The 23,599-nt window shown below is 47.9% G+C and overlaps 3 protein-coding genes and 1 pseudogene across 3 annotated transcripts; 2 read left to right on the forward strand and 2 right to left on the reverse strand.

Moving 5' to 3' along the window:
* LOC8054611 lies at window positions 4,623–6,337 on the forward strand. Its single transcript, XM_002460060.2, has one exon. The coding sequence runs from the start codon at window positions 4,638–4,640 to the stop codon at window positions 5,898–5,900; it is 1,263 nt and encodes a 420-aa protein (XP_002460105.2). The 5' UTR covers window positions 4,623–4,637; the 3' UTR covers window positions 5,901–6,337.
* LOC110432730 (uncharacterized mitochondrial protein AtMg00810-like) lies at window positions 9,305–10,075 on the reverse strand. The gene is made up of 2 exons (XM_021453518.1): window positions 9,613–10,075; window positions 9,305–9,519 (listed from the first exon to the last, which is right to left on the reverse strand). The coding sequence occupies exons 1-2, from the start codon at window positions 10,073–10,075 to the stop codon at window positions 9,305–9,307; spliced, it is 678 nt and encodes a 225-aa protein (XP_021309193.1).
* Window positions 13,099–14,135, reverse strand: LOC110432731 (uncharacterized mitochondrial protein AtMg00810-like). Its single transcript, XM_021453519.1, has one exon. It carries the CDS (start codon window positions 14,133–14,135, stop codon window positions 13,293–13,295), a length of 843 nt encoding a protein of 280 aa, XP_021309194.1. The 3' UTR covers window positions 13,099–13,292.
* On the forward strand, window positions 14,326–15,311 carry LOC8054612 (annotated as a pseudogene).

Here is a 23,599-nt window from a genome sequence, read left to right on the forward strand (position 1 = left end):
GCTTTGAAGCGAGGGACCGCGTGTGACGGTGAAGCTTGAGCAAGACTTGACGCCGATGGACCGAGGCAACGGTGAAGAGCAAGTGAGGTCAAGATCGATGAACCAATACGATCACGTGATGATATGATGTGGATCATATCATTTGGTGATTGGTTGGTGCATGTGCTGCATCAACATTGGAGGAGATGGAATGGAAAGCGCAAGGCAAAGGTATAACCTAGGGCATTTCCATTTCACCGGTCATAGGTGTGTAGAGAAGTTTATGACCGGATTTAGGATAGATGGCCGTACTATCAAGAGGGGCAAACTTGTTTGCATATCGGTCATCTAGTGCCACTTGAGCGATCTAACTTTGCATACGTGTTAGGATCGAGTGGCGTGGCAAGTTGAGAGGCTAACTCCTTTGGGAAAATGTTTGTGAAAATACTAACACACATGCACATGGTGGTGTACACTTGTTGGTGTTGGCACACTTTACAAAGGAGGTGGTGTTCCTAGGGTTGAGAGGGGTGTGGGTTTCTCTTTTGAGAAAATTAAGTGCATATTTTCTATTGCGCCGGTGGGAAAATTGGAGAAGTTGCGGGAGTGTTTCTCGCTGAGAAACACTCACCGGACGCTGGTGCTGGCAGCACCGGACACTGGTCCAGAGCGTCCGGTGTGGTGTCTGTGGCGCAGGTGTGCACCGGACGCACCGGAGTGAGTCCGGTGCTCAGCGTCCGGTGTGCGGGCGGTTTGGCGACCCTCTCTGCGCATGAGTCCGGTGTGCACCGGACGCGTCCGGTGTGGACCAGTTGAGCGTCCGGTGGTGCTGCGTCAGGCACGAGCGCGAGGTAGCCGTTGGCGGCAACGGTCGTTTTTAAACGGCTAGTGACACGTGGCCGACGCCTGAGCACCGGACGCTGGGAGTTGAGCGTCCGGTGGCTCCCTGTGAGCGTCCGGTGCCCACGTGTTTTGCCCAGTGAAGGGGCAACGGCTAGTTTAGCCCTTGGGGCTATAAATAGAAGTGGTGGCCGGCCTTGGCTGGTGCTGAGCACCCTTGGGACTTAGTGTCCATGCTTGGGGAGTGCTAGTGAAGCCTCTAACTCACATATGCTTGATAGTGTTCATCCGATTGTGTGAGTGAGCAATTCTAGTGCGTTGCATTGAGGGATTGCATCGAGTGGCACTAGGTGTTCGTGTTGCAAGCCGGTGGTGCTTGTTACTCTTGGAGGTTGCCACCTCCTAGACGGCTTAGTGGCTTGTGACTCCGTCGAAGCACGCAAGGAGATTGTGCGGTGCTCCAGAGAAGAGATTGTGAGGGGTACGGTGCTCACCCCGCGGGGATCGCGAAGAGCAACTCTATTGGATCGTGTGTGTCATTGAGCTACCTCACTTGTGGGTAGGTTCTTGCGGTGTCCTAGTGGGGACGAGGTTCGTGTAACACCTCTTAGCCGCCGAACCACCAAGTGTTGGTCGACACAACGGGGACGTAGCTTGGTGGCAACCAAGTGAACCTCGGGAGAAAATCATCGTGTCAACTTTGTTCTTCCCGTTGGTTTGCAAGTCCCTAACACAAGCTTGTTTTTACATTCATATATTTGTGCTTGTGTAGTTGCTCTTGTAACTAGTTAGCTTGTGTAGCTTGCTAGTTACCCTCTTGCTTGTGTAGCTAGAAGTAGTTCCCTTGCGTGACTAATTTGGTTTGTGTAACCTTGTTAGTCATATTTCTTAGTTTGTGTAGCTAAGTAAGTTGCGCTCTCTAATTTGGCATTAGTTGCCTTGTTATTGAGCTTGCTAGTGAGCTTAGGCTTTGTGCGCTTGGCCTCACTAGTTTGTGTAGGAGCTCCCCCAGTTTGCAAAGTACTAGTGGCATAGGTTTGTGTGACCTTGCTTCTAGAATTGGTTAAGTGAGCTCTTGCTAAGGTAGCACCTTGTTTGCTTGTTTAGGATCTTTTACAAGGTGCTAGAGAACTTAGATAGAGGGGTGTAGTCTTGGCTAGACTGATAGTTTTAATTCCGCACTTTTTCGGTTAGCCGGTACGATAAGTTTTAGAAAAGGACTATTTACCCCCCCTCTAGTCCGCCATCTCGACCCTTCAGGCACGCCGGGCGGCGGGTGGCGAGCGATGGTCGGGCAGCGCGCTGCAAGGACGGGCGGGCGAGCGGACTGGCGCGGCATCTGGGCGGATAGCGGCGGCCAGGTGAGCTGCGGGCGACGGAGCCGCACTCGCGTCGGGCGTCGCGCTCGTGGCCGGAGGCGCACCGGGCGGTGGCCGGGTGAGCTGCGGCCGCGCTCGCGTTGGGCGTCGCGCTCGCGGCGGGAGGCGCGCCGAGCGGTGGATGGCGGACGATGGTCGGGCAGCGCGCTGCGAGGATGGGCGGGCGAGCGAACTGGCGCAGCTTCGGCGGGCGCGGCGGACAGCGCAACACCGGGGCGGGCAGTGGCGGCCGAGCAGCGGCGGCCGGGTGAGCTGTGGCCGCGCTCGCGGCGGGCGACGGAGCCGCACGCGTGGTGAATTTGTGTGATGTGTGATTGACGCAAGGTTGAGGGTGTGTATAATCGTGATCATACTTATAATCTGGGCCGTTAAATCTGTAGGATATATGTTGTGAGTCGTTGATCTTGCAGGTGGGATTTGCCTGAAGAAGATTTCAATTATAGTAGAGATATAAATTTTTATCATTGATGCAGTTTAAGAAAAGGCTAAAACTATTTCAAGTAGAAAAAAGCCTCCTAAATATTTTTCTAAATTCATCCCTGAATCAAAGCTATATACCCCTTCTTTCCATGGACTTAAGAAATAATTATTACGTACTGTGTTTCTGTACCAACTCGGCTGCTATGACTTTACCTCTAGACACATGGCATTATTGAATGAATATATTAAAGTACAAGAATTTTCATAAGATTATAGTAACTTCATAATTTCCAATCAGCAATAGGTTGTTGTATCCCTATGCCGATGGAGTTTGGCATTTTATATTCTATCAAATACAACGGAATAAATATGGACCCAAACAAAATGTCAATATCCCATATGCCCCAACCAATCTTGCAGTTTCCTATATTTTTTCTTTCTCATAGGATTTAAGATGTTAGGACATTTTATTCCTACATTTTTCATGTGTTTCTAGAATCCTACTCCTTACATTCCAAATTAAGTGACTCCAACTTTCTTACAGAGTCAAAACATAAGTTTGACTAAGATTATAGAGAGAAATTACGAAGATTTATGACATCAATTTGGTACACTATGAAAAATAATAAATAAAAATGTATTGATACTTATTTGGTACCATAAAATTGAATGTTATTATTTTATTATATAAATTTATTCAAACTTGAGGTGCTTTTTTAACTCTACAATTTAAGATGGAGGGAGTACATTCTAAGACTGTCTCCAACAATTGTTACTCCAAATACAAAACCCATTTCAAGTTTGGTACAGGTAAAAGGTTCTATACCCGTGCAAATCGGTCTCGAAGAGATAGGATACTCATATTCAGGTAAGGAAAAAGTCTATTTTTCCTCCCTCAACTTTCACAAAAGTTTATTTTTTCTCCCTTAACTCCAAAACCGGGCAAGCCACCTCCCTTAACTTTTTAAACCATGTATTTTATCTCTCTGGACCAGTTTCGAAGGTGGTTTTGCTACAATGAATGGTGGTTTTGCTACCATGACAGTGGTTTTATCTTTTTTTTAATTAATTCATTTGAATCCTTCAAAAACCATAATAAATCACAAAAAATATAAAATGGAAAATTCAATATTTTTGGACTCCACATAAATAGATCTATACAGTAAACATATAATATGGTATGCTTTAGTATAAAGTTTTTCTATAAAGGTTTTGTCCTTTTTTTATTTGGCTGTATCTTTAAAAATTATAGTAAATCATAGAAAACTCATAAAATAGAAAATCTAAATCTAATTTTGTTAGACTCCACATGAGTATATATACACAATGGACATATAATATGTGTATGCTTTAGTCCGACAAAATAATTATAGAAGCTGCAGTTATAAATTATTTCAATTAATTATAGAAAAACATAGATCTAAAGCTACAACTAAAGCATACTATATTATATATTTACTGTTTAGATATGCTCATGTGGAGTCTAACAAAATTAGATTTTCTATTTTATTATTTTTTCTGAAATTTACTATGAATTTTGAAATATTCAGCCAAAATAAACAAAAAAGAAAAAGACAAAACCTTATACTAAAGCATATCATGTTATATGTTCATTGTATAGATCTACTTATCTGAAGTATATAAAATTAGATTTTGTATTTTATGATTTTTCTGTGATTTACTATGATTTTTTAAAGATTCGGCCAAAATATTTTTTTTAAAAAAAGACAAAACCACTGTTCAGTGTAGCAAAAGCACTATTCGCTGTGGCAAAATCGCCTTCAAAACCGCTCTAGGAAGGTAAAATGCACGGTTTGGAAAGTTAAGAGATGTGGTTTGGCCGGTTTGAGGTTGAGGGAGAAAAAACGTACTTTTGTGAAAGTTGTGTGAGGAAAAGTAGACATTTTTCTGGTCTAAAAGCACGCCATGTCATGTTGGGCCATGGTGTGTTTGGATCATGGGCCGTCCCATACCACCCGTTGGGCCTGGCACATCTGCTTTATCATCTTTACCAGCCCAATGATGAATTTTATCGCAGCAGACGGCTCGTGGTTCGAACCGACGAGGACCGCCGGCGACCCTCCGCCCGCCACCGCCATGCTCCGCCGCCTTCCCCATCTTGTCCGCGCCGCCTCCCAGTCCCAGCTTCCCTCCCTTATCCACCATGGCAACTGCCGCCTCCTCCTCCTTTCCACCTCCCCCGCCCCTTTCTCCCTCGAGGCGTACCTCGTGTCCTCCTGCGGCCTCACCGGAGCCCAGGCCAGGAGCGCGTCCAAGAAGGCGCTCGCCCAGGCATCCAAGTTGTCCGAGAGGGCATTCAACGATCTCTCCTCCACCCGCCTCCACCCCGGCTTCGACCCCGACGCCGTCCTCGCCCTGCTCTCCAGCATCGGCCTCTCCCGCGCCGACATCGCCGACGTTGTCGCCGCCGACCCGCTGGTCCTCCGGTCCCGGGTGGAGAAACTCGAGCCGCGCATCCTCGCCCTCCGCGACCGCGTCGGCCTGTCCGTTCCCCAGATCGCCCGCTTCCTCGTGGTCGGTTCCTGGGCGCTCCGCAACTGCGGTGACGTCGCGCCCAAGATCCAGTTCTTCGTCTCCTTGTACGGCTCGTTCGATCAGTTGCTAGTGGTCATGAAGAGGAACGGAACACTTCTTGCCATGGACGTTGGTAGGGTGATCAAACCCAACATCGCCTTGCTTCTCCAGTGTGGCCTAAGTGTTCGAGATATTGCCCAGCTGTGTTCGAGGACGGCCTGGCTGCTTGCGTTCAGCCTGGAGCGTGTGAAAGAGCTCGTGCTGCGCGCGGAAGAGCTTGGGGTGCCCCGCAGCTCGGGAATGTTCAAGCATGCGTTGGGTACTGTAGCCTGTACGACCAAAGAGAACTGTGCTGCCAGGCTTGACTTCTTGAAGAGTAGTCTTGGCTGCACCAAGAGTGAAGTTGCCACTGCTGTGTCCAAGAAGCCAACCATTTTAGGAATATCTGACGAAATTCTTCTCCGGAAGATTCACTTCTTGATCAACGTGGTTGGACTGGATCCACAGTCCATTTTGCAAAGGCCTATCCTCCTCACATTCAGCCTGGAGAAGCGACTAGTGCCCCGCCATTGTGTCATGAAGGCCCTGCTGGCAAAGGGATTGCTCGAGGGAAATGTCAGCTTTTACACATTTTCTCTAATTGGAGAGGAGACTTTCAGATTGAAGTTTGTCGAGCCTCACAAGGACTCTGTTCCTGGGCTTGCAGATGCTTATGCCACTGCCCGTGGTGGCAGTGTGCCCCCATAGTTCAGCTTTGACTTTGACATCTTGAAGTGTTTTAATATTCTCAATATTATTCAGGCAGATGGTAGAATTTCTACTCATGCTCACTGGTAACTGTCCAAGCTACAGACTGCTTTTGGTTTCTGTAATGGAACTACTGATCTTTAACTGCTCATATACCCAGTTCAGGATTTGATCATATATGAGAAACTGTTTTGAGCTATTCTGGGTCCTTACTGTTTGAGTGTAGTAGACTAGTAGTCACTTCTTTTGTCTAGCACATGGCTGAAGCTTATTCTCAAGTTAGTTGTTCTTCTGCAGATAGGTCCTTATTACACTACTTAAGCTACTGTACTAGGAATTTGTCATTCTTAGCTTGCTACTAGGAATTTGTTCACACTAGTTACTGATACTTCTATGAGGCTTGCCTGTTTCGTATTTAGTTGAATTTGTTACTCTCACTTCTTCTGTCGTTAAAATTGAATTACTTTATTGAGGCTTGGCTAGCTGTGGCCAAAATTTCTACAGAGAAGGAACTCTATAAAATGTTAGCGTAAAAAACTGTGTTCTGAGGACCAATGAAATACTCATACTCCATCAAACTATGTTGTTACCAAGGATATTAGCCCAGTCGGCAAAGGGAATGAGTTACTAATAGTAATAGGCAGGTTGTTTTATAATTCTATCTGCTAATTGCAGTTTTACTTGCATATCAACATATGAAAAGTTATATTGATTCACAGCACATATGTTTGAGGTTACTAGATTAATCGTGCGAGATAACTTTCATAATAAACATTTTTCACTATTTAAAGTGGTCTATATTTAAAAAATTACAAGTCAAAGTACCTCGCACGGGAAATTGTGTTGTCACCCTGAATGGTTTAGATTTGGAATAAAAGGAAGTAGAAATGAGTAGTTTGTAGCCATGCCAATCACCACAAAAAAAGTTATTGGTATTGATGTTGACATGACAACTATGGCCAAACCTTGTTATAAGGAGAGTGTACTTAATCATAAGCGTACTCAGTGTAGTGTTTGATTAATGGTCAGGAGCTGCATCATCTGTCTTGATGGAGCAGCAATGACAGCACACTGGAGGCACACAGAACCGGAAAAGCAGATTTTATTGACTTCAAATAAAATAGGTGGATGTAAACAAGGTAACACTTTCCTTCTAAACAGATGTCAATTTTGTAGGGCTCAATCTCAAAGCAGAGGCACCAGCGATGGGCAAATGTGGCTGCCGCCCCTACACATACAAATGGGATTTGGTTTGGTTAACTTGTGTAAAAAGCAACAATAAGTAATATAAAAGTAGAGATGGTAAGGTCGAAGACATGGTTGTAAGAACCAAGAACCAGTGGCGAAGCTAGAGCTAATGGCTGGGGGGTGCACAATAGAAGCAAAGCGGTAGGAGCAAGGCAAAAACACTCACCATTTAGACCAAAATGAAGAGAAAATTGATCACTGTAATGTAGGTTTCACTGTTGTAAGAATGCCAATAGTCCAAAACGATCAACAAATGATGTCCCATATATCAAAATATTTGATCCAACCTAAAGAAAAGAGAACAAACAGGTCAATTATTTAGCAAAAAAATGTACAATTGTTCACTGAAAATAGATTCATTGCATTTGCATTACCTCTCTGAATTCTTAGAGATCATATTTACGCCCTTTTCCTTCCATGGTCATGAAACGACGAATCACAGCCTCATTGCTAATTTTCTTCATTTCCTCTTTCTCTATATAGCAAATAAGTCTGTGACTCAAGTGTTGATCACCCAGACGATTAGACAAACTTGTTTTTACAATCTTCATGCCCGAAAAACATCTCTCAACTGTTGCCGTAGCAACAGGCAATACTAGCACAAGCTTCAAAAGTCGATAGACCAATTTATACAAACGATATTTCTCTGTCTGTACCATTTTTTGAGAGAGCTCACCAATAGTGTTTATGTTGGAGAATCTATGGTCTTCTCTCACATCAGCAATGTAAAGGCGAAGTTGGTGGCTAAGGTCTCTCATCTCATCATTGTTAAAATCATCAGGATATAGTTTGGCTAAGCTCATCAAAGCCTCTCCATTGAAAGCATGAAATGAGTCTCTTGGACTGAAAGCAGCTGAACAAACAAGCAATTGAGAGGTTGTTTCACTGAAGCGGCTATCAAGCTCTTGAATTAACCAATCAATAATATCATTAAAGCAATCCACTGCATAGTGATGTTTGTTTGTAATTCCTGATTTCTTCCTAGGTTGTCGGGGATCAACATATGCATTTTCCATTTCCACTCTATTAATTTCATGGAAGTCACAAAACTGATTCACTTCTTCTAATAATTTTTCCCAGCCATCTCTTCTAAGATCATCTAAATGGAGTCTAGTTGATTTCAAACATCCAATGGCATTTACAATGTCTTGATCCTTGCGTTGCAATGCTAATGACAATGAATTTGTGGCACTTAATGTAGTCAACATGAGATGCAAATAAAACACAAAGTCAAAAGACTGGAAGTATACCAGAAGATTTGATGCTTGATCTCTATTTTTCCAATCTCTGTCGTCCTTTTCAACAACCTTTAGCACTTGAACTATTGTAGGAAACATGCTGACCAAACTTTTCAGAGTTTTATAATGAGAACTCCATCGAGTGTCTCCGGGTCTTTGAAGACATTGCTCTTGATTTAACCCTGTCCCGGTCTCAAGTTGCCCACAGCCTAATGCATGCTTCACTTGTTCATAATTGATATCCCTAATCATGTCCCTTCTCTTAGCTGACCCACCCACCACATTTAGTAAGATAGAAATCATGTTTAAAAAATTGCTTACACCCTTATGCTTACACCACAATAAGTAATATAAAAGTAGAGATGGTAAGGTCGAAGACATGGTTGTAAGAACCAAGAACAAGAACACAACAGCTGTTAAGCGCACAATCCTCATTGTGTTGCTCTTGATGACTCCCATGAGCAAGAAAATATCACTACTATTTTGCTTCTTTCTTTTTTCCCCTTAGGAGAAAGAGGAGGACTGCTTGTGTCTGTATAACTTCCATGTTTAAGTGTTGCAAGTGTTCATATACAAGCATGGGCAATCAATATGCTACATGTATATGTATTATCTCACAATTAAATGTCCTCGCCATAATATCCCACACTAATATTTTGATATCCCAAGACTAGATTTCGACATCTTGGTAGACTCCAATAAATATATGGCCATCCAAACCAATCTTATGTGTAGAATGATAGAGGGGATGGGGAAACACCACACACCCAACATGGGGGGGGGTGACCTTCATATATATATGCTGAGTATACAGGTAATACATGGCAGGTGCTAATCACACTGATTGTGGACTTGCCTAATATAAATTTTCCTAATATACACCTGCTATATATATCTATACACTTTTGTATATTTCTATCAGCCTCCCACAGTCGAAGCGTCAGGAATCCGGAGGCAGAGACTGGACCGGAAATCCTCAAATAGCTGAACTGGCAGGCCTTTTGTCATCACATCAGCGAACTGATACTTGGACGACACATGGAGAACTCGAACCTCACCGAGAGCCACCTTCTCACGGACGAAGTGGATGTCAATCTCGATGTGCTTGGTACGGCGATGGTGGACCGGGTTGGCTATCATGTAAACAGCGTTGATGTTGTCACAGTAAACGACTGTGGCGACCTGCAAAGGAACATGAAGTTCCTAAAGGAGTTGTTGAAGCTAACAACATTCTGCGACCACATGAGCAACAGCCCGGTACTCGGCCTCCGCACTAGACCGTGAGACGTTAGTTTGCCGTTTGGAGGACCAGGACACCAGACTGTCGCCGAGGAAGACACAGAAGCCTGATTTGGAGCGGCGGGAGTCTGGACACCCTGCCCAGTCAGCATCGGAGTATGCAATCAGCTTGTCAACAGGTCCAGTGCCAATAGGAAGACCAGCCGATAGCGTGCCCTTCATGTACCGAAGAATGCGCTTGATCAGCGCGAGGTGAGGCTCACGCGGGTCATGCATGAACAGGCACGCTTGCTGCACAGCATATGCCAGGTCGGGGTAGGTGAGCGTCAAGTACTGAAGAGAGCCCACAAGACTTCGGTACGCGGTGGGGTCGGCGACGGGAGCACCCTCCGTGGCAGAGAGCTTGGCACGAGAGTCAACAGGTGTTGATGTTGAGTGACACTCGGCCATGCTCGCCTTCTGAAGAAGGTCGACAGCGTACTGCTGCTAGCTGAGGAAGATACCATCGGAGGAGCGAGTGACAAATATCCCTAGGAAGTGATGCAGTTCCCCAAGGTATGTCATGGTGAACTCAGAATGAAGTCGGTCGATGAGTCGGCGAAACAGCGCATCTGAGGAAGCAGTGAGGACAGTGAGGACGATGTCGTCAGCATACAACAGTAAGTAAGCTGTAGAATTGCCCTCAGTGAAGATGAAGAGGGAGGCGTCGGTGGCAGATGCGACGAAGTTGAGCTGTCGAAGGAACATGGCGAAGCGCTGATGCCACGCCCGAGGGGCCTGCTTGAGGCCATAGAGTGAACGCTGAAGGAGGCAGACAATGTTAGGGCGTGTCGGGTCGACGAAGCCGGGGGGCTGCTGACAGTAGACCGTCTCATTCAGATGGCCGTGAAGGAAGGTGTTCTTCACGTCGAGCTGGTGGATAGGCAACTGTCAAGAGGCCACAATGCTGAGGACGACCCGAATGGTAGCAGGCTTGACGACGGGCCTGAAGGTCTTGTCGTAGTCGACGCCGTGGCGCTGGGTGAAGCCGCGGACAACCCAGCGAGCCTTGTGGCGAGCCAGGGTGCCATCACTGTGGAACTTATGCCTGAAGATCCACTTGCCGGTGACCATGTTGGCGCCGGGCGGACTGGGAACGAGGCGCCAGGTGTTCTTGGATGAGCGCCTTGTACTCGTCAGCCATAGCCGCACGCCACTGAGGGTCGGCAAGACCCCCCCCCCTTAGTCACGGGGAACTGGCGAGATGGTGACGACGTGAGCTACCGGTGAGAAGCTATATCTGTCCACAGGCTTCAGCGAGCCCGTCTGGAGGCGTGTCACTGGCCGGCTCGAGGTAGTACGCGGCAGGGAAGGTGGCGGGGTCGGAGGAGCCACCACAGCGTGCACTGGCTGTGGAACCTCCAGCATTGGTGGAGATGGCGGCTCGGGATTTGGTGCTAGAGCACCAGCACGGTCCTATGCAGGAGTAGCACGTCGCCGAGTGTAGACCCGTAGGGGCGGAGGGCCAGCCGGAGCAGGCTGAGCTGGAGCAGGTGCTAGGACCGGGTCAAGCTGTAGGATGGCGGGCTCCTCGGTGAACTACTCCAAATGAGCTCGGTGGCGCAGCTGCTCAATATCGACCGGCGATGGAGCGACGCAGGGAGTGCCGTGGCAGCAGTGCGAAGCACCGGCGCGGCAGGACCTGTAACAAGAAAATCCAGAGAGCTAGGGAGCGCACTGGTGGGCTCAGAACTGAAAGGAAACTGTGTCTCGTCGAAGACAACATGACGGGAAATTATGATCCATCTAGTGGTGAGGTCGAGACACCGGTAACCCTTATGGGAGGAGGGGTATCCAAGAAAGACACAATTGGTGGAGCGTGGAGCTAGCTTGTGTTTAGAGGTGGCTGTGAGGTTGGGATAGCGGAGGCAACCGAAAACACGAAGAATGGTGTAGTCAGGGGGCTGGTGGCGCCTCTGCCCAGTATTTGGGTGGCATGTGAGCGTGGATGAGCAGCATGCGGCAGATGTCGTTCAGAGAACGAATGATGCGTTCAGCCTTGCCATTTTGAGAGAAGGTGTAAGGGCAGGAGAGACGTAAGTGAGTGCCGCTGGAGGCAAAGAAGGTGTTGAGGGCATTATTGATGAACTCAGTGCCATTATCAGCATGTACAGCCTTGATAGGAAGACTGAACTGTGTGCGGACAAAAGCGCAGAAGTTGGTGATGTGAGTGACTACCTCAAACTTTCGGACTAGGGGAAAAGGTCTAGCAAAAGTGGGTGAAGTCATCGAGGATGACAAGGTAGTACTGTGCACCAGAAACACTAGCGACCGGGGAAGTCCAAACATCACAGTGAATAAGCTCAAAGGGTAAGGATGAAACTGAACTGAAATTTCCAAAAGGCAGCCGCACATGCTTGCCAAGTTGACATGAATGACAGAGAGTATGAGCTGACTTATTACATGAGATGAAATTATTTTGTCTAAGCAAATCTAGGGTAGCAGCTCCTGGACGGCCAAGGCGATGGTGCCAGAGCTTAGTGGAGGTGGTGAGGTTGGCTTGTGGTGTGGCAGGGACGGTGTAGAGGCTGTCTGAGCTATTGGAGCGAAGAATCACGCGTCTGGTCTGCAGGTCCTTAACAGAGAAACCAAACGCGTCAAATTCAATAGTGCAATGGTTGTCACGAGTAAATTGGCGAAGTGAAAGTAAGTTGCACACTAGAGAGGGAACAACGAGAACATTGCGAAGTGAAAAGGAGGAAGTGCTGCCAGGTAATGTGGAGTTGCCGGAGCAGGACACAGGAAGATGGTGACCGTTGCCAACAATGATGGATGGAATAGAGGAGGGTTGACGAGAGAGAAGTATACCATCCGTGTTGTGCATGTGGGAGGTGGCGCCGGAGTCCATGACCTAGCCGGAGTTCTGGAGCGCCATCTGGTTCAGGGCAGCGATGAGAGCATTTTACCTGTATGCCATTATGAAAGATTGACCAAATCAGGAGGCCACTAAAAAGTTGTTTCGCACCGCTGTGCCCAACTTCATCTTCGGCTATACTCATGTGCCATCCCGTCCCCATTCCATTTGTTTTCTTCCGTTTAAGGGGTCTGACACGTGGGTCCCGGGTAGCACAATGTCCTTCTGTAGAGAAACACCGCACACCCTAATCAGGGGGGTGACCTTCATTATATAGCCTAATAGGCTAGGGTTACAGTGTACAAGGCCAATGGGCCGTACGCCCAATATGGGCTGTTACAATATATTCTAACACCCTCCCTCAGTCTAAGCGGGAGTGTCACGAACACAAAGACTGGACCTAAAGTCAGTGAACAACTGTACAGGTAACCCTTTGGTCATAATGTCCGCAAACTGATGGGATGATGGAACATGGAGCACCTGAACCTGTCCCAAAGCAACCTTCTCACGGACAAAGTGAATATCTATCTCAATATGCTTCGTGCGACGATGATGAACTGGATTGGTGGTCATGTAGACAGCACTGATATTGTCTCAGTAGACGATCGTCGCCGAAGAGATGGGTGCGTGGAGCTCCTGGAGTAACTGACGAAGCCAACAAGTCTCAGCCACAGCGTGCGCAACAGCATGATACTCAGCCTCCGCACTCGAACGAGAAACTGTAGTTTGTCGTTTGGAGGACCAAGAGACCAAGTTGTCACCAAGGAAGACACATTAGCCAGAAGTGGAGCGCCGAGAGTCGGGACATCCAGCCCAATCAGCGTTGGAGTAGGCAGTCAAGCTGGTGATGCTGCCTGTGCCAATATGAAGTCCAGTGGAGAGGGTGCCCTTGACATACCGTAGGACACGCTTGAGCATCGCAAGATGAGGCTCGCGCGGGTCATGCATGAAGAGGCAAACCTGCTGAACTGCATAAGCGAGGTCCGGACGAGTCAGCGTGAGGTACTGTAGCGCACCAGCAAGGCTACGGTACTGAGTGGCATCCGCCACCGGTGCGCCGTCTGTAGCAGAGAGTTTGGCATAAGTGTCAACCGGAGTAGCCGTGGAATGGCACTCAGTCATGCCGGTGCACTGGAGCAGGTCCACAGCATACTGGTGCTGTGATAGGAAGAGACCGTCAGCAGAACGCATGACAGATATCCCGAGGAAGTGATGGAGATCCCCGAGATTTGTCATGGCGAATTCGGAGTGAAGAAGCTCGGTGAGGCGACGAAGGAGCGAAGTCGACGAGGCTGTCAGGATGATGTCGTCGACGTAGAGCAGCAAGTAGGCGATGTCGGCACCCACTTTGTAAACAAAGAGGGACGTGTCGGAGGTCGAAGCAGTGAAGCCGGACCGCTGAATGAAGCCGGAGAACCGCTGGTGCCACGCCCTGGGCGCCTGCTTGAGTCCGTACAAGGACTTCTGCAGGAGACAAACGTGGTCGGGGGCCGCCGGGTCGACGAAGCCGGGCGGCTGCTGGCAGTAGACGGTCTCGTTCAGATGGCCGTGAAGAAAGACCACACACCCAACATGGGGGGTGACCATATATATATGCTGAGTATACAGGTAATACATGGAAGGTGCTAATCACACTGATTGTGGACTTGCCTAATATACACTTGCTGTATATATCAATACACTTGCTGTATATATCTATCATTATGTAATTGTTAGACTCAATAAATACTTGATTACCAAAACCAATCTAAGTATAATATATGTGTACCATAATTGCTTATGTATCTTAGCAATCTATAATTGCTCAGATTACAAAATAATGGCATTGCCTTTGCAGTCTTGTCCTGTTGTCCTTTATGCATTATTGGACTACTGGTAGCATGCATGACAGGCATCTTAATCTTATTGTGTGCAGATAAGACATGGGTCAGGTTTTTGGTTTAGTGCAGATTGATCAGCCAACTGTATTCATCAAAAGAAAATTTTGGCACCTTCAGTGAGGTCCTGGAGCCTGATTCCCACTTCCTACCCTGGTGCATATGGCAGCAGATTGCTGGTTACCTCTCCTTGTGTGTGTGCCAGCTGGATGGATGTCCACTGTGCCATTACATTCTGTTTCATGTCTGACTTGTGCTTTTCTGAAGCTATTGGCATGATCAAAGAACATTTATGTGAAGCTCCAGTATAAGAAAGAACCTTTCTGAACTCTATTGCCTGGATTGACAATGTCATGTTCACTGTTGTTTGCATCTGTCTAATATGCTCTTGTTGATAAGGGCATAAGGCACCTGACGCCTTCTGCAAAATGAACACCACCAGGGAACAAATTCAGTCGCATGTATTTGATGGTAAGTGTTCCCTCTGTTTCAAATTGTATTTTATGTGTTTATTATGTCATGTATGCTATCTTGTACTCGCGCTTGTCCTGTCTCCGTTATTCTGTATTTGGTCTCCTCAAGTCCTTGCCTACCCTATGCCAATTGACTGTTTTTTATTCTTGCTAATACACCGAGATAGTGTTTACCTTCTTTTAATATGCTCGTTAGCATTGTTATTTAGCTTTTTATCGGTGCCAGGAGAGAAAATTATGTTACTATACTGCACAAATCAAATGAACCATTTCTCATTGCTCTTCATTGCTTATTCCAGTCATCAGAGCTACTGTTCCAAAGCTGGACTTGGATGGTGCATTTGAGCAGAAGAATGACATCACAAAAGCTGTCGAAGAGGAGCTTGGAAAGGTTTATGCCAAACATTTGCTTTTGTTTAATTGTCGTGTTGAATTTGCTTTAGAGCATGTAGAATTTTTTTGACTGATATAGCTTGTTTGTGGTGTAGGCTATGTCTATGTATGGCTATGAGATCGTGCAAAATCCTGATTGTTGATATTGAGCACGATGACCATGCCAAGAGAGCAATGAACAAGATCATTGCAGGTGAAAGGATCAAGATGCCCAAGAGGGGGGTGAATTGGGCTTCTCTAAAAATTCAAGCAACCTACAAGCTCCAATTCAACCCCTTGTGCCTAGTGTGACCTAGAGAGCTACCGGATAAAAGTTTTGCAACCTAGTTCCAATCCTATTCTAGCATGGCAATTCTAAGAATGTAAAAGCACAAAGTAAATGCTAGAAAGTAAAGGAGTAGTGGAAGAAAGTGCTCGGCGATGTTTTGCCGAGGTATCGGAGAGTCGCCACTCTCCACTAGTCCTCGTTGGAGCACCCGCGCAAGGGTCTTGCTCCCTCTTGGTCCGCGCAAGGACCAAGTGCTCTCTACGGGCTGATTCTTCGACACTCCGTCGCGGTGAATCGCCCAAAACCGCTCACAAGCTTGACACGAGCCACCCACAAGAACTCCGGGCGGTCTTCGTGCCTCCAAACACCACCGAACCGTCTAGGTGATGGCAATCACCAAGAGTAACAAGCAAAGAACTCTCACTTGACCCAAACAAGGCTCTAGAGAGTGGTAGATGCACACTTGACTCTTGGAACTCACTAGAGGAGGATTCTCTCAAGAAATCACTCAAATCTCAATCCTCTCTAGGCTCTTGCAACTCTCTTGCTCCACAACAAGTTTCTCTGAAGTTCAAATGGGCAAGAGCCCTCTCATGGACGAGGTGGAGGAGTATAAATACTATCCACGAAGTCCAAAGGTCGGCCAACCGTTTTCCACTGAAAACGGGGTCACCGGACGCACATTAAGTTGCACCGGACGCACTGCACCGAGCGTCCGGTGCTTCATAACGGCTACCTGTACTTCTCTCTGACAGGTCACCGGACGCTAACTCCCGGCGTCCGGTGCACCGTCCGGTGCTCGGGGGAAATTTACAAGATCCCTGCGCATGGGACCGGACGCTACCTGGTGCGTCCGGTGCTAGCGTCCGGTGCTCAGGGAAGGCTTGCAACCTCCCTGGGTATGGGACCGGACGCTACCCGGTGCGTCCGGTGCTAGCGTCTGGTGCCTAACCCTAAGCACCACACTGTTCAACGGCTAAGGACCTAACCGGACGCACTCACAGAGCGTCCGGTGCAACGTCCAGTGCCCCTTTGGGCACCCAAACTTCGTCGAAACGCGATCGCCCCAAAACGAAGTTGGTTCCTCTCGATCTAAGGACTATCTCTGAGCTGCCTAGTGCTAGGTTTACCAAGTGTGCACCACACCTAAACCTAAAGCCTTGCCTAAGTCAAGCTACTAGATCAAAGCCCCTCTTAATAGTACGGTCAAAGGAAAACAAAGTCCTAAACTACTCTAAGTGCCCTTCTTCACCATATGGCACTTAGACCTAGTCTAGTCTTGACGAAGTCCATCCGTCCTTTGAAAACCGAAACGATTTCCATTATTAAGTTGGCATGTACGTCCTTGTTCATCGAGTACCTATTTACCATGACCTTACCTATGACTTTGCCTCTACAAAACACACGTTAGTCATAGTAATCAATAATGTCATTAATCATCGAAAACACTAGGGGCCTAGATGCTCTTTCAATCTCCCCCTCTTTGGTGATTGATGACAACCTCGAGTATGAAAAGAGTTGAGGTTTTCACAATGACTTGGTTTCAATAAGCATGTTACAATGAGAGCAAAAAGGATTAGTCATGCTTATATCAACCAAGTCAATATCCTGCATTCAAATATGTGAGTGGTATATGATAGGATAAAAACATACGGCTCAAAAGTACATCGGAGTACAACGCGGAAGCAAAGGTAATATGAGCCAAAACACATGACATTAAGATATCACATTAAGAACGAGTCATGTCTCACAACCATAGTATTTCACACAAGTGTAATGCATGAAAGTAAACGTGATGCATGATAAAGTAGCACACATAAAAAGTATCCCAAAAGAATAAAACTCCTAAACACACCCTCACCCTCTCTAGCTCCCCCTAACTCCTAACTCTCATACGCACTCTCTCCCCCTTTGGCATCAAGCGCCAAAAACCTAAGAAGCCGGTGGAGGAGGCGGAGCAGTGGAGTCCCTCGGCACGGCCACGAAGCGAGCTGCATCATCTGAACTGTCGCCGTCGAGGCAGAGGACGTGGAGTGACCCTCTGAAGCTGCAGGAGCTGGTGAAGCGGTCCGGGTCTGCTCTGGAGCTGTCACAGGCTGTGCTGGCTGCTCGAGTCCGGCTGACGAAGCAGGCACGGGCTCGGTCGCGGTAGCTGTCGTCTCTGGCACGGTAGAAGACGGTGGAAGCTGCTCGGACGATACTACAGACGATGACAGAATCTCTGTAGTGGTAACTGGCGCCGTAAAGACTGCAGGAGCCTGCAGAGGAGGAGGCGTAGGGTCACCAGTCAGAGCACTGTAGGTGAAGCTGAGGTGCGGATCTGTCTGCGAATCCCACACAAGTTGTGACGCTGACGCTGACTGAGGAGTGAAGCCTGAGCGGAGAGGAGTAAACTGAGGTACCTGCTCAAAGCCTGAAGAGATAGCACCCTAGGAGACTTGGTGCTGTGGCGTCGAGAACGGCTGACTCTGAGCTGGTAGCTGAAGCGGCTGCTGGGACGGGCTCTGAGTCTGAGGCGCCGGAGTAGGTGGCTTGACAGTCGAGGTGCCTGGGAGCTGAATCTGCGGTAGCTGGATCCCTGAGGCGGCCATGAGAGTGGCCATCATCGTTGTCTGCTGGGCCTAGAAAGCAAGCTGCTGCTCCTGAAAGTTGAGAAGCTGATGCTGGAGCTCATCCTACCTGGCCTGCATGGCTGCATTGATGGCAGCCTGATCCCTGTCTCGCCTCGCCTGCTCCTCAGCTGCACATCGCTGATCTGCCCTCATCCCCTCTAAGATAGCAAGCAGGGCGGGATCTGAAGCACTCGAAGAACCGCCTGCCTCGTGGTCGTGTGCTCTGGGAGGGAGATCTGTCACTGGCGGCTGATAGTCATCATCTGAACTGTCTGAGGCGAAGTCAAACTCTCCCTCTGCCTCTGCATCTGTGAAAGCCCCAATGGCTATATCCTGTTGCTCCTCTGTCTCTGGTACTGCTGCTGAACTGCGGGTGCCCCTAGGAGAAGGAGGGGGCACCGGTCCGCGTGGTACACGAGGAGGAGGAGCAGCTCGGAGGTCGTGGTGCGCTCTCAACATCTGCCTTGGGTCGTAGTGGGGGAAGACGGTGTCTGACTCTGTCAACTCCCTCTGCAAGTGAGCTGGCAGGGGCAGTGGCCTAGCACGAAGTATAAGCAAGGTGATCCAATGTGCGTAGGGCAACTGACGCCGGCCCCTAAAGCTCTCTGAGATGGTGTCCTCTATCTCTGAGACAATCAGATCCCATAGGTCAAACTGTGTCTGAGTGATGAGGTGAGCAACGAGCCACTACTGAATACGAGTGAATCTGTCTTTGTAGCCTGTCCTAGGGACAAGAGTCTTCCTCAACACAAAGTCGAGGATCCTAGCTGGGCGTGACAAATCTCCCACTGTCCTACTGGAGCCCTCCCCAAAAGGTGGACGGAAACAGGGAGCCACGAAGTCAACCGGTGGTATCTCACCACCGTGAGGACGACGAGGGGGATCCACGTTCCCGTAGCACAGCTGGTGAATCCTGGTGGGAGAGGCTCGCAGTCCAAGCACCTCTCTAGCCCTCTCAGCTGTCACTCTGTAGTCTGTCCCTGCCAGTGCGTAGTGGATGTAATTGTGATCTGGAGAAACCCACACTGACGCATAAAACTCTCTGACCCACTGCTCACAGTAAGTGCCGGGGAGTGCTAGTAACTCTGGAAGTCCGTGGAGGTAGGTGAAATACTGACGAATGTCTGCTCCAACCACGTTCCCCAGTATCTCTAGGTCTATCACTCTGTGCTCCCTGAACTGTGCCTGAGAGCGAACCAGTGCCTCGTGGATGTCCTCCTGGACTACTGTGTAGAACCTGGCACCGGCTCTGGGATCCCTGGCAGCTGGAAACCAGGTGGGATACGGAACGAACCTCAGCTGCTGGATCTCTCTGGCTGACACAAGAGTGAGATCCCTGTGGATCCTGACTGGCCTCGGTCGAGAAGCTGGAGTGCCTCTAGCTGGTGTAGTACGAGCAGTAGAGGTGGACTGACCCTGCGTACCAGTCCGAGGAGTGGCCTGGGTACGAGTGCGAGTCGACCTCCGGAGGGGCTGCTCCTGCTCCTGCTCCTGTGCTGGACCCTCTGCCTGGGTCTCTGTCTCAGTGTCTGGATCCTCCTGAGCCGGATCCCTAACCACGAGCCTAACCCTCTGTCCTCCAATCGTCACGGTGCCTGGAGGGGATCCATGGAATGCCTCTGTCTCAAGAACTGCACGCCGCTGCCGTGGCGTGAGGTCATCCCCGATCCTCAGGGCACCTGAACGACCACCCCTCTCGGCTGCCTCAGCCGCTGCTGCAACTGCCTCTGCGACCTCTGCATCTCTGTCACTGGCCTTGCGCTTCTTGGTGGCCAGCTTCTTGCCCTTTCCTTTTTCTACCGCTGAAAGACGACGGGGAGGATCACCTCCACCATCACCACCTGAGGAACCTCCAGTGCCGGCTGCCGGACCGCTGACATTCTTGCAACGTGCCATTGCAACAACTATCGACTGATCAAACGTCCGACAAACACCCAACTGACAACGGATATTAAAGCGCTGCAGAGAATAGACAAGATAGGATATATATAAGAAAACATAATGACTAGAGGTCGAAAACCCTATAGATCGCAAGAAAAGATAAGATATGGGCGCGAACGGCTTACGATCCACGGACGAGACGCGTTCCGGAAGAAATCTCTTGATCGACAACCACCGGAGAACGCGAAAACTTTCCATAAGGTGCTGCAGCGGGAAAACGGAGAAGATCGAGGTCAACAACCTTTTTATAATTTAATGAGACGAAACCTAAAACACCTTAAGGGCATGGATCGAAAGACTCACCCAAAACCTAGAAATCTCGCGAAATTTTGGATCACGCGAGAGAAGGAGGGAGAGGAGATCCTCTGCTGTGGATCTGGCGCGGGAAAAGGCCAAGGTCGCCGGAGAATCGGCGAATCGGACGTCGGCGGCGGCGGGTCGGCGTCTTAGGGCACGGGCGGCTTGGGCGAGGGCGGCGGAAGTAAGAGAAACGGCCGCTCGAAGCCCCTGGGCGCGGGCTTTATGCGCCCGCCGCGGGGTCACCGGACGCTCTTAATGTGGCACCGGACGCGTCCGGTGACCACCGGACTCATGCGCAGAGAGATATGCAAAATTGCATTGCACCGGACGATGGGCACCGAACGCTGGCTTTAGCGTCCGGTGCTTCAGGTCACGCCATGTGAGCACCGGATGCACCACACCGGACGCTGTAGGGACACTGTTCCTGCGTCCGGTGAGTGCAGTCTGGCACACTCACTGCACCGGACGCATAGAGGCAGCGTCCGGTGCATCGTCCGGTGCTCCTGTGAGCACTTTTTCAACTAAGCACCACGTCCGACTTTGACCCAACCAAGTTCCATTTTCAATAACACACAAGTAAACACCAAATAGAACTGGTATGAGTGACTTCTCTCAAACCCTCAAAGTTTTCACAAATATTTAGCCATAGGCTTAGTAATTTTTTAAGAAAATAATTCGAGAAAATCACCAAGGAGCATCATATGGCCATAAAGCTAGGGGTTTGAATCATAATGAGCTTTGAATGCTCCCCCTATCTATGAACGAACACAGCAGATGCTCAACGAATAACCGAAAAGAAACGGTCAATTAACAAGCATGCATATGATATGAGTTGTAATGCAATACTTGAGAGAAAACTAATGCTTGTCAAGTTTGATCCAAGGTTAAGCTTTTTCACACACACAAGGGGGTTATCTTAACCATGTTAGACAAGCCCTACATGCAAGTTGTATTTTAGATTTAGTATGCATGATATGCAAAGCAAAAGTTATTTACAAGATTCAACACATAACTTTTATCTTTTAGTGAAGTTAGAGAGATCAAGCACATTTAGTTCATTTCTCAACATAGAAAACCTAGCTTCATCTAGAGGTTTTGTGAAGATATCCGCTAATTGATTTTCCGTTCCCACATTCTCTAGAGATATATTACCTTTAGCAACATGATCCCTAAGGAAGTGGTGGCAGATGTCAATATGTTTTGTGCGGGTGTGTTGAACCGGGTTTTTTGCAAGTTTTACGGCACTTTCGTTGTCACACAACAAAGGTACTTTGTCTAGTACTACTTCATAGTCTAGCAAAGTTTGTTTCATGTAGAGAATTTGTGCACAACAAGCACCGGCGGCAATGTATTCCGCCTCGGCCGTTGACAAGGCAACACTATTTTGTTTCTTTGACATCCAAGAGACAAGTGATCTACCTAGGAAATGACACCCTCTGGATGTGCTTTTTCTATCAATCCGGCACCCGGCATAATCCGAATCGGAATAGCCTACAAGTTGAAATCTTGCACCTTTGGGATACCACAATCCTAGGCAAGGTGTGTATTTTAGGTACCGAAGAATTCTCTTGACCGCAATCAAGTGAGATTCCATAGGCATTGCTTGATATCTTGCACACATACACACACTAAACATTATATCGGGCCTAGATGCGGTGAGGTAGAGTAGACTTCCTATCATGGAGCGATAGAGAGTCTTGTCAATAGGGTTACCTCTCTCATCCAAGTCGAGATGCCCATTTGATGCCATGGGAGTCTTGATTGGCTTGCAATCCATCATCTTGAACCTCTTGAGAAGATCTTGAGTGTACTTCTCTTAAGAGATGAAGACCCCTTCCTTCATTTGCTTGACTTGAAATCCTAGGAAGAAGGATAGCTCGCCAATCATGGACATCTCAAACTCCTTGGACATCAAATCACCAAATTCCTTGCAAAAATCTTCATTAGTAGAGCCAAAAATAATATCATAAACATAAACTTGGCAAATGAAGATTTCCCCATTCATTTTCTTGGTGAAGAGTGTTGTGTCAACTTTCCCAATCTTGAATCCCTTCTCAATGAGGAAGTCCCTAAGCCTCTCATACCAAGCTCTAGGAGCTTGCTTGAGACCATAGAGAGCCTTGGACAACCGATAGACATGCTTGGGGTACCTAGGGTCTTCAAAATCGGGGGGTTGCTCAACATAGACAAGCTATTAATATAACCATTTAAAAAGGCACTTTTCACATCCATTTGAAAAAGCTTGATATCATGACTAGATGCATATGCAAGTAGAATACGGATTGCTTCAAGTCTTCCCACCGGTGCAAAGGTTTCACCGAAGTCAAGACCTTCCACTTGTGAAAAGCCTTTTGCCACAAGTCTTGCCTTGTTGCGCACCACTTTGCCTTGATCATCCTTCTTGTTTCGGAAGACCCATTTTGTTCCGATCACTCTTGCATCTTTGGGTCGCTCTTCAAGTGTCCACACTTGGTTGCGAGAGAAGTTGTTCAACTCCTCTTGCATGGCCATGATCCAATCCGCATCACGAAGAGCCTCCTCTATAGTCTTTGGTTCATCTTCAAGAGACACAAAAGCGTGATGTTCAATAAATAAAGCATGTCTAGAACGAGTAGTTACACCACGTGATGGACTCCCGATGATGAGATCTTGAGAGTGATCTTGGAGGAGATGTGATGTTCTTCTTGGCGCCACTTGAGGGGTTGGTTGGGGAGCATCAACTTCTTGTGCTTGTGCCACCGCTTGCTCATGAGTGACTTGGGTGTCTTCATGAGCATCTCTCACATCCTTGTCTTCATCTTGTGGACCTTGTGAGGTGGATGGTGGCTCAATGACTTGCACATCATCATCATCTTCTTTAGGCTTGATGTCTCCCACCAGCATGTTCTTCATGGCATCCCTCAATGGTTCACCACCTACATCATCAAGATTATCACTTGCTCCTTGGGAGCCATTAGTTTCATCAAATTCAACATCAAAAGTTTCTTCAACCATATTTGTGGCATGGTTAAAGACTCTATATGCCTTGGACTTTGATGAATAGCCAACCAAGTAGCCAATGTCACATCTTCTTTGGAACTTTCCCAAGTGTTGGCGCTTCTTGTAGATGTAGCACTTGCACCCAAACACTCTAAAGAATGAGACATCGGGCTTCTTCCCATTGAGCAACTCATATGGTGTCTTCTCTAGGAACTTGTGAGGAAAGAGCCGGTTTGAA

The sequence above is a fragment of the Sorghum bicolor genome, chromosome 2 (assembly GCF_000003195.3).
Source record: "Sorghum bicolor cultivar BTx623 chromosome 2, Sorghum_bicolor_NCBIv3, whole genome shotgun sequence".
Lineage (NCBI taxonomy): Eukaryota > Viridiplantae > Streptophyta > Magnoliopsida > Poales > Poaceae > Sorghum > Sorghum bicolor.